The following is a 16,282-nucleotide window of genomic DNA, read 5'->3' on the forward strand; positions in this document are numbered from 1 at the left end:
GTTATAACAATCTTCTTTTGTGTCATTTTATCCTGAAAAAGACAGATGTTATGCGTAAAAACTACCACAACTCATGTCTTGCATAAGTTTGCTAATAGGCATTAAATTAAACTAAATTGGAGAACATATAAAACATTTCTAATAACTATATGCTTATTAATTTGAACCGTCACTATCTGGTTAACTAACACAAAAGAACCATTAGGTATAGTTACTTTAATATTAAAAACTCTAACTATGTTAGTCATAAGTCCTAAATCTTTTGCAACGTGATCATTGCACCTGAATCTATTACCCATGAAATAGATTTCTCAGCTACACAACGTAAAACAATAGAGGAAGAAAAATCATTTTTAATCCAAATTGTCCAAATCGGATTGCATTGTTGGACTATGTTGCACAACTGAAGCATTTATAATAGGTTGATTTAAAATTGATGTTGTAATGGTGCTGACTGAATTTGCTGATGTTGCATATCTCCAGACTCCAAAAACTACAACATATTCATCAAGGCACTATAATATACTTGTCTGCTGGTAAAGAAAATGAAGTGTCTTGAACATGCTGAGTATCAAAATGATCCCCCTCAATTACCACATGATATCAAATTTCCTTTTGTTATTGTTAAACTTGAAGTTAGGAGGAAACCCATGCTAGCATTGGTCAACAGTATGTCAATCTTTCCCACAATAACTACACTTTATGATATTGCATGTGTCCCCCCCTACACCCCCCATCTTAAAATTGGCATTCATGTTACTAGCAAACACAATCATTTCGATATATCCAAATAGCCCATAACATCATATACGTCGCCTCAATATAGCCATGATCATGATTAGCAAGGAGAAGTTGAAACCAATTGGAGAAGGTGTCCACAGGCAGAAGAGCGAGGGGGAGATCCGCAACAGACGAGCAATCCCTAGCGAAGTTACAGTCCATAAACAGATAAGTGGCACAAACGTTAGTAATAGATATGCCTTTTGAAATTAAATTATCCCGCAGCAAAATAAAGCTCGTAGAAAGCTTCCAAAGGAATGATTTAATGTGAGGAGGGACATTGAGAATGCAAAGCTTTTTCTAATCGACATATGTATCATCATCCCTAAGATCCCCTAACAACATCCTTCATTACTTTATATCCCGAGTGAATACGATACACCCCTTTATGTTCAAACTGCCAACCAATGGAATCCGAGAGGGAGAAAGAACCATCTCGTAGCTTTAGAATAGAATCAACTTCGTTGCCACTAAACAGTTCACAGAAGAAAACTCATTCCACCATTTTTCTTACAAGCACAATAACGATTCCACGAGGCCCAATGAATTTCCCCAGCACCTACTTGCTCTAAACCCCATCAATAGAGATGGTAATGGGTAGTATACCCGCGGGTACCCGACACTACCCGACCCTAATGGGACTACTCGTACCCTGTATAAAAGGGTATGGGACGGGTATGGGATCAAAATCATTACCCGTTAGGGTAATGGGACGGGTATGGGAATACCCCCTAAGGTACCCGGTACCCGTCATAAAAAAAATTTATATTAATAAATATCATTGTTTTTTAGATGTAAGACATGGAATTTAAACCCCAACCATTTATTTTTCAACAATTGAGTGATACCACTAATCTACTTTATTCGTATTAATTAAGGTTCAATTTATTCAATTTTTAGATTGATGATTTATTAAATTTATAGTTTGTTAAATTTGTAATATTTTTTTTATTTATTGATTCTTAACGGGTAAAGGTACCCGCGGGTACCCGCGAATTAAATGTGAATGGTATGAGATGCAAAAAGTATACCCGTTAGGGTAATGGGACGGGTACGGGTAATTAAAAAATAAAAGGGTAAGGGTTTGGGAATGGCATTACCCGCGGGTACCCTACCCGTTGCCATCCCTACCCATCAAAAGGAGTTTATGATCTTTTGAAGCTCATCATAGAGCCACATAGAGAGGAGAAAATCACTCGTACAATAAGACGAAATAGCTTGAACAACTTATTTAAGGAGCACCTCCTTACTCTCTTAGGGGAAGCATTTTATCTTACCATTCGCTCATTCTCTGCCAGGCTCTACATTGAAGAAAACTGAAGATAGATTTCTTAATTCATCCAATAAGAGAGGAAGACCGAAATACCTGCCCATATTAATTGGGGAAGAAACCTTAAGACGAGCCTTAATATATGAGGGCTCACTAGAACATTATTACTGAAAAACAACCCTGATTTCTAGAGATTAATACACTACCCTGGGCCACGAGCGAAGGTATCAAGAATTTCCTAAATGGTAGTACACTCTCATGTATCATCTCTGAAAATAACATACTATCGTCATCAAAGAATAAATGAGAGATAACTGGTCTCCTTGAGCAAATATGGATTCCATAAAGCGCCCTCCTCCCCTCTGCTCGTTTGACAAGTTGAGATAACCCCTCATTATATAATATAAAAAATAAATAAAGGGACAATGGACAACCTCGCACCAAACCATAACTTGAGCAAATAGAATTGTACTATGTACCAAACAAAATGACTATAATTAACTGTAATAACGCACTGCATACTCAGCCCACCCATTTCTCAGCAAAACCCATTTTACGCATAACCCCTATGAGAAAGGATCATCTAACTCTGTCATAAGCTTTCTGAATATCAATTTGGAAGACAACATACCCTTTGGTTTTTCATCTCAGTTTCAAAAGTTGCAAGCACATTATCAAATATAGACATATTTGCTACATAGGCCGTGTATTTATAAGCTCGGGGAGAAGAGCTTTGAGACAGTTTGCCAGAACTTTAGCAATAAGTTTATAAACTACATCAGAGAGGGATATAGGTCTGAAATTTAATATACAATTAGGACTATCAATTTTAGGGATAAAGGCAATAAGAGTTTCAATTATAGAAGTCAGAAAAGAACCTGAATAGAGCCAAGCAATGCAAGCTACGAAGATCTCATTACCGATTAAATGCTAGAATTTTTTATAAAACAAGGGTTGAATCTATCCGGCCCGACAACTTATCAAAATGCATAGAAAAATTTGTTGCCCGAAACTCCTCAATCACAAAAAGTTTGACAAGATCATCCATTCCCTCATCGATACTCTTCTTGATATAATCTACCAGCGGTTGAAGAATCAAATTATTACAAAAAAATAATTCAAAAAGATACTTTGTCACATGTCTGTCCAAAGCACCAGCCTCCTCTGCCTAATTGTTGCCCTCATCCTAGAGATGGACAACTTTATTACGCCGCCTCCTCACTGGCACTAGCATGGAAAAAACTTGCTATTATAGCCCCCTCCTCCATGCAACCAATGAGTTTTAGCACGTTATCCCAATAACTTTCCTCTTTTTTTGAGAATTTCAAAAGATTGCGATGAGCTAAACAAACCCGACCCACATCCGTTTCTGACCTGCTCTGAATAGCGATCAAAAGTTCCTATCAGCCCTCGTCAACTTCCTTACAAAAAGGCAGTGTGTTGTCTCTTCTTCATCTCCCCATACTAGATGCACAACCATTCAATTTATCAAGCAACGAAAGCCCATGCAACTCATTCCAACTCTTCAACAAAACTAGGAAATTCTTCCTATATAAGCCAATTATTCTGAAATCTAAATTTCCAGGCCTTCCTATCATGGACCTTGGGGGAGGTGGGGAGGCAAATAGGACAGTGGTCCGAAACCGGAGTAGCAAGACAATTAAGAGAAGCTCCGAGAAATAAGCGTATCCAACTCTCATTAGCCATAACCTCCGGTCTCTCTTCTACAAAGTGTTTTTCTACCTCTTCCCTTCTCCCAAATAAAACCATAACTACGAAGATCAAGATCAACAAGCCCATAAGAACTAATAGCATCACGGAACCAAAAGAGCCACTCAGTGTGGGGGTGCAACCCTCTTTTTTGAGGGATCAACAAGCCCATAAGCACTAAGAGCATCACCGAACCCGAAAGAGTCACTCTGTGTGGGGGTGCAACCCTCTTTTTTTGACAGTTCTTATAAATCATGCCAAGTAAATCCCAAGTACTATCCAGAGCCCATAAAAGCCAAGATACTGTCAATCCAGACAGTTACCAAAAGAAAGCATCATATCAATATGACTAACCGAGAAGCTCCAAACACTAACAGAGATTGAATTCTTCCAGAGCACAACTAAACCACCACTTTTTCCCAATCAACAGTAAAACAACCAATATAACTAAGAGAGGAGTGACTTGACGAGAGAGACTAAGAGAGTTGCTGAGAGACGAGGGTAAAGAAAAGTGGGAATAAGAATCAGGGAACTAAAAAGAAAGCTCAAAACAGAAAAAACAAATAATTATATTTGCTGATCCTTATTTTTTGGAGTTTTCCCATTACAGATTATTACTAACATTGTAGAAGGAAAAGATGGAATGGAACTCGTGAAAAATATTGCCAACGCCTGACATGCTCGGGAGCAACGATACGATCCAATTGATCTTACAACCGAGAGTTTGCTTGTTCCACTGGTGCACTCTGCAACAGGAAAACACCATTAGAGATAATGCAATAATATAGCTACACAAGTTGCGCAAAACAAGCAGAAAAATATGGACGGACTTCAGCCCATTGGTCGAACTCGGCCATGATATGTTCATGTTATGCTTACGGAAAATTCTACTATATTCCTAGAGTAATACATACCAACAATCAATTAATATCATTTGTACACTTTTATTTAAAACCAATCATCTCCTGATGATGCGATATGTATTCATCTTTTTTTAATTGGTTTGATATCTTACTCCAGGAATACTTGGATAGTTCTCTATGGTGGAGCCAACTTATTCAGATTCATGGACTTAAATGATCTCATGGCACCATCAAGATAGGTTTTTTTTTTCTATAAACTGGGAAAGAGTTGAATTTGGCTTAAAACATCCTTGAGACGCATTGATCATTCCGATTTTAGTGAATTAAACCGTGATCTTTTATTTCAAGACATCAAATCTCCAATCTTTTATTTTTCATTAGTCCACTACTTAGCCACCAAGTTACCAGTGAAATTTGTGTACGAAATTTACAGTTCGAAATAAGATTTTTTTATTTCTCTGTACCATAGTTGTATCATATGTATAAAAAACTGCTTTCGAAATGTTTAGAATGCAAATCTCAAATGCAGATGAAATGAACAAAGTATTATGTTAACCAAGTTTTATGACCAAAACTGGCTTTCTGTGTCATCAAGGCTTAATATGACCAAAAATAAAAGATCTAAAGGCTCATGTTGAAATGCAAATTGGTGTGTATGATTCTAACTAGATTTTCACGGAAAAAACCTGACCATTGTCAAGGTTTATGCTAAAATAAGATTTTCAAGGTGTATGTTCTTTGGCTAATTCCAGAATATAATATTGGTTCATTTTGGTGATTGATACAAATAATAAAACAAGAGAAAAAAAAAAGAAAAACTTTAAGCCCCTGACCATTTCGATTATTATTAATTAAGCCCATGACCTTTCAACTTGACACATTAAGCCCTTGATCAATTATAACTGTAAAGATCAAGCAACTACTTGCCAAATTAATTCCACATATTTTGGAATTTTCACCCTAAAATATTATTTGGTATTTTGGCCCATGACTTATCTGAAGTAAGGTTTTTATATTTTCTAACTGCTTCCAAACTGTTAAAATGCAAATTTCAAACCCAAATGAAAAACAGTGCCATGTTAACCGAGTTTTTATGCTTAAAGCAGACTTTCTGTCCACCAAGGGCTTAGTGTATGCGTCAAATTCAAAGATCAGGGCTTAATCAACAAAAATTTCGAACATATTTAGGCCTCATAATGCTTTTTTGCTAAATAAACAAATGACAGTTTCAGATATCTCACCAGTGGAGCCCCCCTGGCAGCTCTTTCAGCCAAGAAGGCACAGGGTTTGAAGAAATCCCCGTAAGTCTTTGACCACTCCTCCAGTCTTGAATTAATATATTTCGACCCGAGAGAATCAGCCCAGAACAAAATACCTCCCCTGAAGCAAGCAAAATAACCAATAAGGACATGGTGTGGAGTTTGGGGTGAAGCATCATTAGTGTGTACAAATCACATACCTGTAAGGAGGAAAGCCCATGCCCATAATAGAAGAAATGTCAGCATCCGCAGCTTTGACAACAATTCCTTCAGCAAACACCCGACAGGCCTCATTCACTACTGGGAAGAATATCATCTCCACAATATATTTTTCAGATAACTTCGCAAGCTGCATTAAGGATTGATCACACTATTAATCTCACAACTTTGGGTGAGAGAAAGATATAGTTCATCAATCAGTTCAGTATTATCATCATTTTTATTTGTTTTCCACATAACAGTTTCTACTTTTCAGCATTAGATATCAGTGAAGAATCAAGTTACAAGTAGGACAGTATAACACCTTAGGGTCAACGGCAGCACCAGAAATACTTCTTGCCTTCTCAATGAATTTCCTTATTTCGGGATCTGGACTAGCTTTGCGTTTATCGTTGTACAAATAGAATCCTCTGCGAGTACTTTCACCTGTGATTGTCACACGAATGATGAAATAAATAAACAGGCAGAAGTTTGTCCACACGGAATTAAAGAAAAAAGAAAAAAAATCAACACCTGCTCTCTTATCCTCTTGCAATAATGGGATAAGCATTGATTTATATGTTCGCTCAGGGAAATTCTCGACAAACTGCAAGCCTGTTGCCACTCCAACACCGAAACCAACCAAATCAACCAACCTGCATAAACAAATTAAGATGAAACCCTGTTCAGTGCAGCAAATCAGATATTTTGCATAGTTATTTAAGCCTTATTTTTCACCCTCCAGCAAAGCAAGGGAAATAGGGTATCATATTTTCTAATGTATGAAGTACCGGAACGGGCCCATTGGCATTCCAAATTTGGTGATAGCCCTATCGATCTGATAAAGGTCTGTTCCGTGCTCAACAAGTAAAATAGCAGCCATTGTGTAAGGGAAAAACATTCTGTTGACAGCAAATCCTGTGCAATTTCCAACCACAACAGGAGTCTTCCTTATCTTCTTTCCGACATCTAATAAATCCACAATTACTTGGGGTGATGTCTGCTTGGTACGAACAATTTCCAAAAGTGGCATGACATGAGCCGGACTGCATAATAACACAATTGATTGAGCTAAAAAGAAAAGCATGGGAGAATCCTTGACATACAGGCATTAAACAGATAGAGACAGCACGAATTTGCAATTTTGGGTCTACCTAAAGAAATGTGCTCCTATAATCCGATCTTGGGACCTGGTCTTTTGGCCAATCAAGTTCAAGTCGATTGTGGAGGTGTTGCTTGCAAGTATACAATGTGGTGGACAAAACTTTTCAAGATCAGCAAATATTTGTTGCTTCAAAGAAATATTTTCAATAACAGCCTGTTACAAGCACACACAAGAACAGATAATACAGATTAAATTTGGTTCATTTTGGAAAAATAATGTTCAACCAAAACGACTTGCAATCTATAGCACCTCTATGACCATGTCCACATCTTTAAAGCTTTCATAATCAAGAGCACCCTTAAGAAGAGAGAGAGTTTTTTCAGACTTCTCTTGAGACATTTTTCCTTTCTTGACACGGCTTTGAAGGTTAGCTGAAAAAACAATATATTTTCTCACAATCATACAACTCCAAAAACATATAAGCAGAAAATAATGAAATGATAAGTTCAGTACAAGATAATAGGTTAAGAAAAGATCTAGGCCTCACCCTTTACTCTGTCAAGGCCAGCCTGCAAGAATTTTTCATTTACTTCTTTCAGGATCACTGTATAATTACTAAGAATCAGGGCAGTTGCTATTCCAGAACCCATTAGTCCTCCTCCTAGTACAGCAACCTTATTCACTCGTCTAGGCATCAAGCCCCTATCAGTAACTCCAGGAACCTGTTTGTGGTTGAAAGAGAAAAAAATTAATGAACTTTCAGTGGTAAGCTGTTTGGATAAATGATCAAAATGGTTAAAGCCGAGTTTACACCACAACTCAAAGAGTAACTGCAAATGAGATTTCAATAAGACCTTTGTTGTGCCCCTCTGAGAAAAGAAAACATGGACCAAGCTCTTGCACGTGTCAGAACGCACTAGTACTTGGAAATCTTCAGCCTCCTGTGAACATCATGTTATGAACACAGTTGTTTATTAGTTCCAATTAGACATGATAAACGGAGCATTAGAGACAGAGTAGAACCTTCCAGAGTCCAGCTCGAGGACCATTGACTATACCCTCTTCAATAATATCAATGCAAACTAAAGGATGTTTAAGATTGGGAGCCTGTCGCCGAACTTGTGCTCTTGCAAACTTGAATATCTCCCTTGCCTCACCAAGGGAATCTAATTTGTCAGTCTTGTGTAGACTAGCAACCCATGGCTTCCTACCTTCCAATATATCCAAAGCCCATCGCCGTGCAGTGTTAACCAAATCATTTGGTGAAGCTAGAGCATCTACAAGACCCAAAGAGTGAGCTTCTTCTCCCTTGACTGGTTTTGACGTCTACAAACATACAAAAGTAACAAGTTGAAGACAATCTAGCCACCAAGCTAAAGAAGTTGCTGAAATCAATTTCAAGGAAGACTTAGGCAGAACATACCAACATCATTTCAAGGGCTTTTGAAATTCCAACAAGACGTGGAAGTCTTTGAGTTCCTGCCAATCCAGATGCAGTAGATCAAGTCATGAAAATTCCCCTAGATAAGTATTCATATATAACTAGTCTAATATTCATTTCTTATGTCATATAAAAGGATGTTATATAAAATATTACGATGCAAATCCAACATATGACATTAGAAACATCAACCAAAGAACAGGATCAAAATTGAAGTTCAGATCCATCAACTCGAATTAACTGAACAACATTATCCAGTATTATGTCTACAGCATAAAGAATAAAATAAATTTTCATGGCCTAACATTACTGCACGTAATATTAATGAAATAACATACTTTGATCAATCTTCCTTTAGAATATGAAAAGAAAATCATGTCTGTTAAACCATTCATTCATTATGATTCAGCCCCATTTGACCAGACTTACGAAAAGGTCACTCCTTACAAGTGCTATTGTTCATCTTTCCCTGCACATTACCAGATGAACTTAGCATCCATCTTATATTCTCTTCCATTGGGACAAACTCAAAACTTCCACAGGTCAACTTCAGAGACAAGCTGACCAATAGCCATCATTAGAAGGAGCAGCTACTAGAAGTTAATATCTTACAGAATGGGTCTAGTAGTACTAGTATACACTTCATCCTTAGTATATGATTCTCAAAACTAATAATCACGTCTACATATTGGATCCAATCTAAGTGCTAGAGCAACAGACTTCACCATTATTATCATAATAGATGTCTATGTTTGCATATATTCTGCACAATCATCTGAATCCCCATATCTGTCAATTTTTATCTTCAAGGGACCCAGATTACATAACCACAAAAGAAAAGAATATGCAGTGCAATAATAAAACAAATACGTAATTAGTACATATAACAACATAATTTAGACAGTAGAAAAACAGAGAAAAATAAGACATAAATTCAGAATCCTAACCATCCAAAAATATTATTTGACACTAGAAACAGGACAATACAATAAAGATGTAAATCCAAAAACCTTCTAAACAAAAGAAACCCAATGACCACACTAGCATACCTCCAAATCCAGGGATTATTCCAAGCTGAAGTTCAGGCAATCCTAATTGTGCTGTAGGGGTTGAGATACGTGCATGGCATGCCTGACATTAACAAATCTATTAGTAACCTAAAGCAATCAATATGCAGGCCTCTAGTATAAAAGATAAGGGATACAAAAATGCATACCATTGCAACCTCTAACCCTCCACCTAAGGCAAGACCATCGATTGCAGCAACTGAAGGTTTTCGTGCAGCTGGAAAACAAAGCAACCAGTCAAATATTTAACATATATCTTTGCAACTCTTGTCAAAGTTCCTAAGCAATAATGAATGGAGACAAAATAGGAGCCGCACCTTCAAAAGTGTCAGTTAGAAGGTCTACTGATATAAAACCAGCCTTTGGTTGATCCACTGAAAAAGCACAATTAGAATGTCACTTAAGCAGCAATTATCATAAGATGCATGACATATTTAACATACCTTTTCCTCCTTGAATTCCACCAAAAGAAGAAATGTCAAAGCCACCAGAAAATTTTCCCTTTGCACCTGCCCCATTGACACAACATATCAACCCCATGTCTTAAAATCTCACTTAACATAAAAGAATGCTTTCACAAGCATGCACAGAATAGAAGCTCCTGTGATATTTTGAAAGAGCCGGTGACACTTACCAGTAACAACAATTGCCTTTACATCATCTCTTTTTAAGGCTTGTTCATAACTTTCTTTCAAACTGTATAGCACTGGAAATAGAGCAAGAGACGGAAATAAGATCAATATCTTGCGACAATTATAATAATATCGTCATTTAAATCATAAAAAAGAGAACATAACCAATTAGTGTTTACAATTGATATGATCCTTACCAATTTTTTTAAAATAAAACAGCCAATGCTTTTGATTACTAATACCATCTAGTTGTATCGGTTTCAATAGGTACGCTACCAAAATAATTACATACGTCTCTAATCACCGACATGGAAGAGAACTATTAGACCAAATAAGCTAAATGGATTTTTTTTAGCTTATTGGACATAAAAAATGCAGGACTCAGTACTTTCCACTTATGCAAAATAAAACCAATCGAGTGAAATCCCACGTGAATAGAGGCCTAACAACATAAAAATGATCCTTCTCATATTCGATAGACCTTGGCATCCTAGTTTTCCCAATTATCAATCAACTAGAACTGCTCAAATATATAACGATCAAATTGACCAAATAAAACAACCTAAATCCTGATAGTTAAAATAAACTCAGGGTGACGGAGAATCCAAAAAACAAATGTAAGTAAGTCTTATCCAACAGTACAGTCTATTGTACTCGTTGAATAATATCATTTCCCAATTAGATCCGACAGTTTGAATCCTTAACTTTCAACCGTGATTCCAGAAATAATAATAATAATATATACATACAAAAAAGTCATAATTCAAACGGTTTCGCCATGCTAAATTAGCTTTAATCTCTCCGAAAGAAAAACGAAACACAGAAATCAATCTACAAAGCTTTCCGCGTAATAAACAAACGACATAAAATTAGGATCATATGAACTAGAGTTGATATACAACGATCCACAAAAAGGAGTACAAAATAACCAAAACAGTCAAACAAACAAAATAGAAGAGAAAGAAAACAAAATTACCGTCAAACGAGAGAGAATTAACAGGAGGATTGATGAGTGTGATGATGGCCACACCATCAGCTCCCACATCAATTGTGGTTCTTCCTTTCGCCATTGATTCAGTATGCGTACAGAGTTAGGGTTTGGAAATGAAGAAGATATCAGAGAAGAGAAAGTCTTAGCTCAGATTCGGGGAGAAATTAGCAGTTGAGCTTCATTTATGGGAGGAATGGCGTGTGTGATTTTCTGTTTTGAAGAAATTGAAAGCAAACAACAACTACGAGAGATTTTTATAATTGCATTTTTTATTTAATGCCGCCATGACACGATGACGTTTTGTAGTTATGTCTCAATTTCCTTTGGATAAGCGAGCGTCTCTCCGCTTACTCGCGCTATGTCAAGCGTGGAGGGGACTTGCCAATAGTATAAGCTTGCGTCGCCCTTGTTTTCACGTAATAGATATGCACGCGCTTCGATATCAAGCGATTTAGTGTACATTGTTTTGCCTTGAAGTTCTAAATATTGGATGGGCGTGGCGCCATGTCAGCAAGCCACGGCTGCAATTCTGGAATTATTGAATTTGGCAAATTTGTTATGCCGCTAAAGCGCGCGTGCCAATGCAATTATCGGATAAGTCACTCACATTAGTAGGATAAATGAAGAGAGATTTGTCATTCATTTAAAAAGTTAAATCGACTAAAATTATTTGGAACTTGGTAATAATTTGGAAATAATTTTATTAAAAATGTTGTTTTCAATTTTATAGTTAAAACAGTTTTATTACAACGGTGGTTCCAATGTAATAATATAAAATTAATGGTACAAAATTTGGATAATTAATATTTGCGGTCATAAAAGTTTAGATAATATTTTTAAACGGTTGAAAAGTTTAATTTGTTTCAATAAAATTACTTCTATTTTTATCTACTTTAATTAATTTATTATGATCATTTTCGATCACTATTTCATTGGAATTGATGATACAGTAAAGAATTCGGTCTCAACTTGCTAATAACTTCTATGACCAAACTCTATTTAGTAATAACATCTCAATTGTTATACAAATTGTATGGTCCCAAGTGTATTCTTATACAGAGGTTTTACTGTATCTTATATAATCTAACATTTTAGCGTCAACCCAACCCAATCCATTTAGCATATGGGTTGAGACAACTCATTTATACAGTATTTTTCACATGAACCCTGATGACCACGTGAATTTGGTCATTCACCGTTAGATATAGGCTGATTAAATCTAAGCATTAGGATGCTTTGAATCTCCAGCTTATGATTTTAATCAGTCTACATCTAACGGTGAATGACCAAATTCATCATGATCATTAGGGTCCATGTGAACACTACTACTCATTTATATATATGAGTTGACATGACTCAATCTATTTATTAAATGGATTATATGAGTTGACTCATTTAACCCAATTAACAAAATGTAATTAAAAATTGGAAATATATATATATATATATATATATATATATGTAAGTATAAAAACGAAAAAAAAACTTTGTAATTTCATAATAAATTTGTAATTCTAAAATTCTAGATTTTAAAATCTAGAATTCCAGTATTTTTTGGAAATCTGGAATTCTAAAATCTTGAAATTTCAGAAAATACTGAAATTAATTTTATTATTTTCTGGAAATTTAAAATTCTAGAAAATTCTGGAATTCTAGAAAATATTGGAATTCTGGAATTTCACAATTCTAAAATTTAAGAAAATACTAAAGTTCTGAAATTTTGGAATTCTAAAATTTCAGAAAATACTAGAATTTTAGAATTCCAAAACTCTAAAATTCCAGAATTTTAAAAATACTGAAATTCTGGAATTCCAAAATTCTAAAATTTCAAAAAATACTAAAATTCTGGAATTTTAGAATTCCAAATTTTCAAAATTTTAGAAAATACTGGAATTCTGGAATTCCATAGTTCTAAAATTTCAGAAAATGTTGGAATTCTAGATTCTGGAATTTTAAAACAAAAAGTAGGAGGAGGAGAAAAAAAAACTCATGCATTTTAACGGTGTTAAGTGATTTATCGCGAATTTGCTAAGGACAAAAATCACAACGCTATTTTTGGTAAATAAATTGTAACATGTTGATTTTATTACTTTAGTAAATAAATTCACTAATTGTGATGTTTTCATAAATCCAAACAATTGAAAAATCCTTGTGGAGATAGTTGTATATAGTCGCATTAAGTTTTTGAGTTGTTGTACATTGATTGTTGGGCACCATAAGAGAAGCCATCCTTAACGGGAGATCGGTTTATGTTAACTATTGTTGACTGATCACTACAATTGAGTTGTATGGATAATTTTGTTTTTTTTTTATAGAAATTGGGACGAGATAGAACTTGGGCGGGATGAGCACCCGTGGCTCAAAAATTGACAAACCCGCAATATATTAATAAACGAAAAATGAGTGTTTGAATAAGAGAAGAGAAAGGATAACAAACAAAAAGAAGGGGGGGAGAAAAGTTTAGGAAAGTCAAGAAAAACGCAAGTGAGAAATACTACAAATGTCTACATTGATAAACCTATGGCAAAAAGCAGGAGCTCAAGGCCACCAATTGATCACTGAGGAAGAGACTACAAACTTTACCAGTGCATCAGCAACTCTATTTCCTTCCCTAAAGATGTGTGAAAAAAGAATGTTCATCCTAGAGCAAATGCTGAGACAATGCAACCATTCTTGACGAATACTCCAAGGAACATCCATGGAACGATGTCTAAGCAGATTAACAACGTACATTGAGTCTGACTCAACCCAAAACTGATGCCAATTTTTCTCCCAAGAAAGTTCAATTGCAAAAATAACGACTCTCAATTCAGCCATATAAGCAAAAGAAGGAGGAGTAGAAAAAACAAAACAACTTTTGAGAAATCCACGATAGTTGCGAAAAATACCTCCCGCTCCTGCCTCGCCTGGAGTGCCAAAAGCAGAGCCGTCCATATTGACTTTAACCCAGTCCGGAGGAGGTTTAAGCCAATGGATCAAAATAATACTGGGAGCCGGAGGCGGCCTAGGAGAAGCCAGAAGACGGGATAAGATAATATCATCTCTCCGTGAAGAGTAAAAACCTTTAGAAGTGGCAAAGGACTCTCGAATCATTCGAAAGAGGGTAATCTTCGAGTGCTGAATAGAAGGAGAAACTTCCTTAAAGATTGCTTCATTCCTGCAATGCCAGATTAACCAGATGCAAGTGACAGCGACAACATGCCAGATCATCGACACATGTGAGCCAAAATGAATGCTACGAAGAGAGCTGAAGAAGTGGATGAATTGTGAATAACGAGGCAAAGAGCAGTCAAAGTGAAACTCAATGGCCCTCCAAAGAGAATCTGCAAAAGATTGGGTGTCTTTCTTTGGGTGTCTTTCTTACTTTATTGTTTCATCAAAATGGTGCATGATCAATTTAATACAGTTGTTAAGGCCATTAAAACATATAATGGCACTGAGTTCACCAGCTCTTCTACACAGTTAGTTATTAAGAGTCATGGTATTTTTCATCAATGCACTTGTGCATATACACATCAATAGATAGTCAGTGTGGCATGAGCTTTACTTATATAGATCAGTTTACCAATAAAGAGGAAGCACTTTTGCATGCAACTACAATTTTGAATGTTTCACTAACTTCCATATTGCAATGGAACCCCCTTTTTCATGTTCTTTATAATATAAGTCTTCGTTATAGTAAAAGTTATATGTCAAATGCGCATCCTAGTGATAAGTTTGAGAACAAGGCTAGTCCAAATGTGTACTTAGGCAGTTCAATTGAACATAAGGGATGGAAGTTCTACAATTTAAAAATACATAAGTTATGTTTGTCATGTGATGTGCCCTTTAGGAGTATCCTTATGATTCTACTCAAACTACTTCTTTACAATATCATACCACTCAAGCTCAAATTTCTTCCCCACAACCTTTAATACATGCCGCGAAAAGAATATGTCCAGAATCACCAACTGATATGGTTCCTTTTTATTCACATATTTCTAATGAACATACTACGTCTCACACACCACAACTACACCATATCAATCAATATCTATTATTAATCCTTCAGATTCTGGTGTTTCAAATGAAGCAGTACTTCAAACTCATGTATTACTCTTCTAAATTCACCACCACATAACACTCAACCAATAAGACAATATGCTGGAATTAGCGAAAACACCATCTTGGATGATAATTGTTGTCATTAATCAAGCACAACATATACCTCCAAACCATCATATCACAAACTTCTTTTCCTTTACACCTTCACATGTAGTTTTCTTATCCAATATTGCTAAAGTGCATGAAGCACATACTTATAAAGATGCAGCTAAAGATCCTAATCAGATCCAGGCAATGGATAAATAATTAACTGCTTTAAAACTTTATCACACTTGGGATATGGTACCAATACCTAAATGGAAAATAGGCATATCTCTTCCAAATGGGCATTCAAAGTTAAATATGCTCCAGATGGAGTTGTTTCAAGGTTCAAGGCGAGGCTCGTAGCAAGAGGCTATGACCAGCATTTTATGATAGACTATCATGGTAGTTTTCTCCAATTGACTAAGGTGGTAACAGTTAGAGCGTTTTTAATATTGCAGTATCTAAAGGCTAGCCTATACAACAATGTGATATAAACAATGCGTGTTTACAATGGAATTAGTGTTGAAGAGTTATATATGCTTCCACCAGATGGTTACACAAAAGCTAAAGCATGAGAAGTGTGCAAACTATTTAAATTATTGTATGGTTTGAAACAGACTGAAAGTCAATAGAATAAAGCGAGAAGTGTGCAAACTATTTAAATCATTATATGGTTTGAAACAGACTGAAAGTCAATAGAATAAAGCTTTCATATATAAGATTTTGTAGTTAAGTTTTGTCAAAGCGGACCATGGTTATTGCTTATTTACATATACTTCATCTATTGATTTGCTTGCCCTAGTAGTGTATGTGGATGATGTACTTATCACTGTGATAA

General features: G+C 35.8%; 1 protein-coding gene across 1 annotated transcript; it reads right to left on the reverse strand.

The window, feature by feature from the left end:
- Positions 1-4,308: 4,308 nt before the first annotated feature.
- LOC136219979 (glyoxysomal fatty acid beta-oxidation multifunctional protein MFP-a) lies at positions 4,309-11,554 on the reverse strand. Its single transcript, XM_066007608.1, has 18 exons — positions 11,302-11,554; positions 10,328-10,399; positions 10,137-10,202; positions 10,011-10,067; positions 9,843-9,910; positions 9,676-9,757; positions 8,609-8,664; positions 8,209-8,511; positions 8,040-8,126; positions 7,733-7,907; positions 7,495-7,616; positions 7,235-7,398; positions 6,872-7,126; positions 6,615-6,736; positions 6,406-6,527; positions 6,083-6,231; positions 5,865-6,003; positions 4,309-4,506 (listed from the first exon to the last, which is right to left on the reverse strand). The coding sequence occupies exons 1-18, from the start codon at positions 11,393-11,395 to the stop codon at positions 4,471-4,473; spliced, it is 2,169 nt and encodes a 722-aa protein (XP_065863680.1). The 5' UTR covers positions 11,396-11,554; the 3' UTR covers positions 4,309-4,470.
- Positions 11,555-16,282: the final 4,728 nt, after the last annotated feature.

The sequence above is a fragment of the Euphorbia lathyris genome, chromosome 2 (genome assembly GCF_963576675.1).
Source record: "Euphorbia lathyris chromosome 2, ddEupLath1.1, whole genome shotgun sequence".
Taxonomy (NCBI): domain Eukaryota; kingdom Viridiplantae; phylum Streptophyta; class Magnoliopsida; order Malpighiales; family Euphorbiaceae; genus Euphorbia; species Euphorbia lathyris.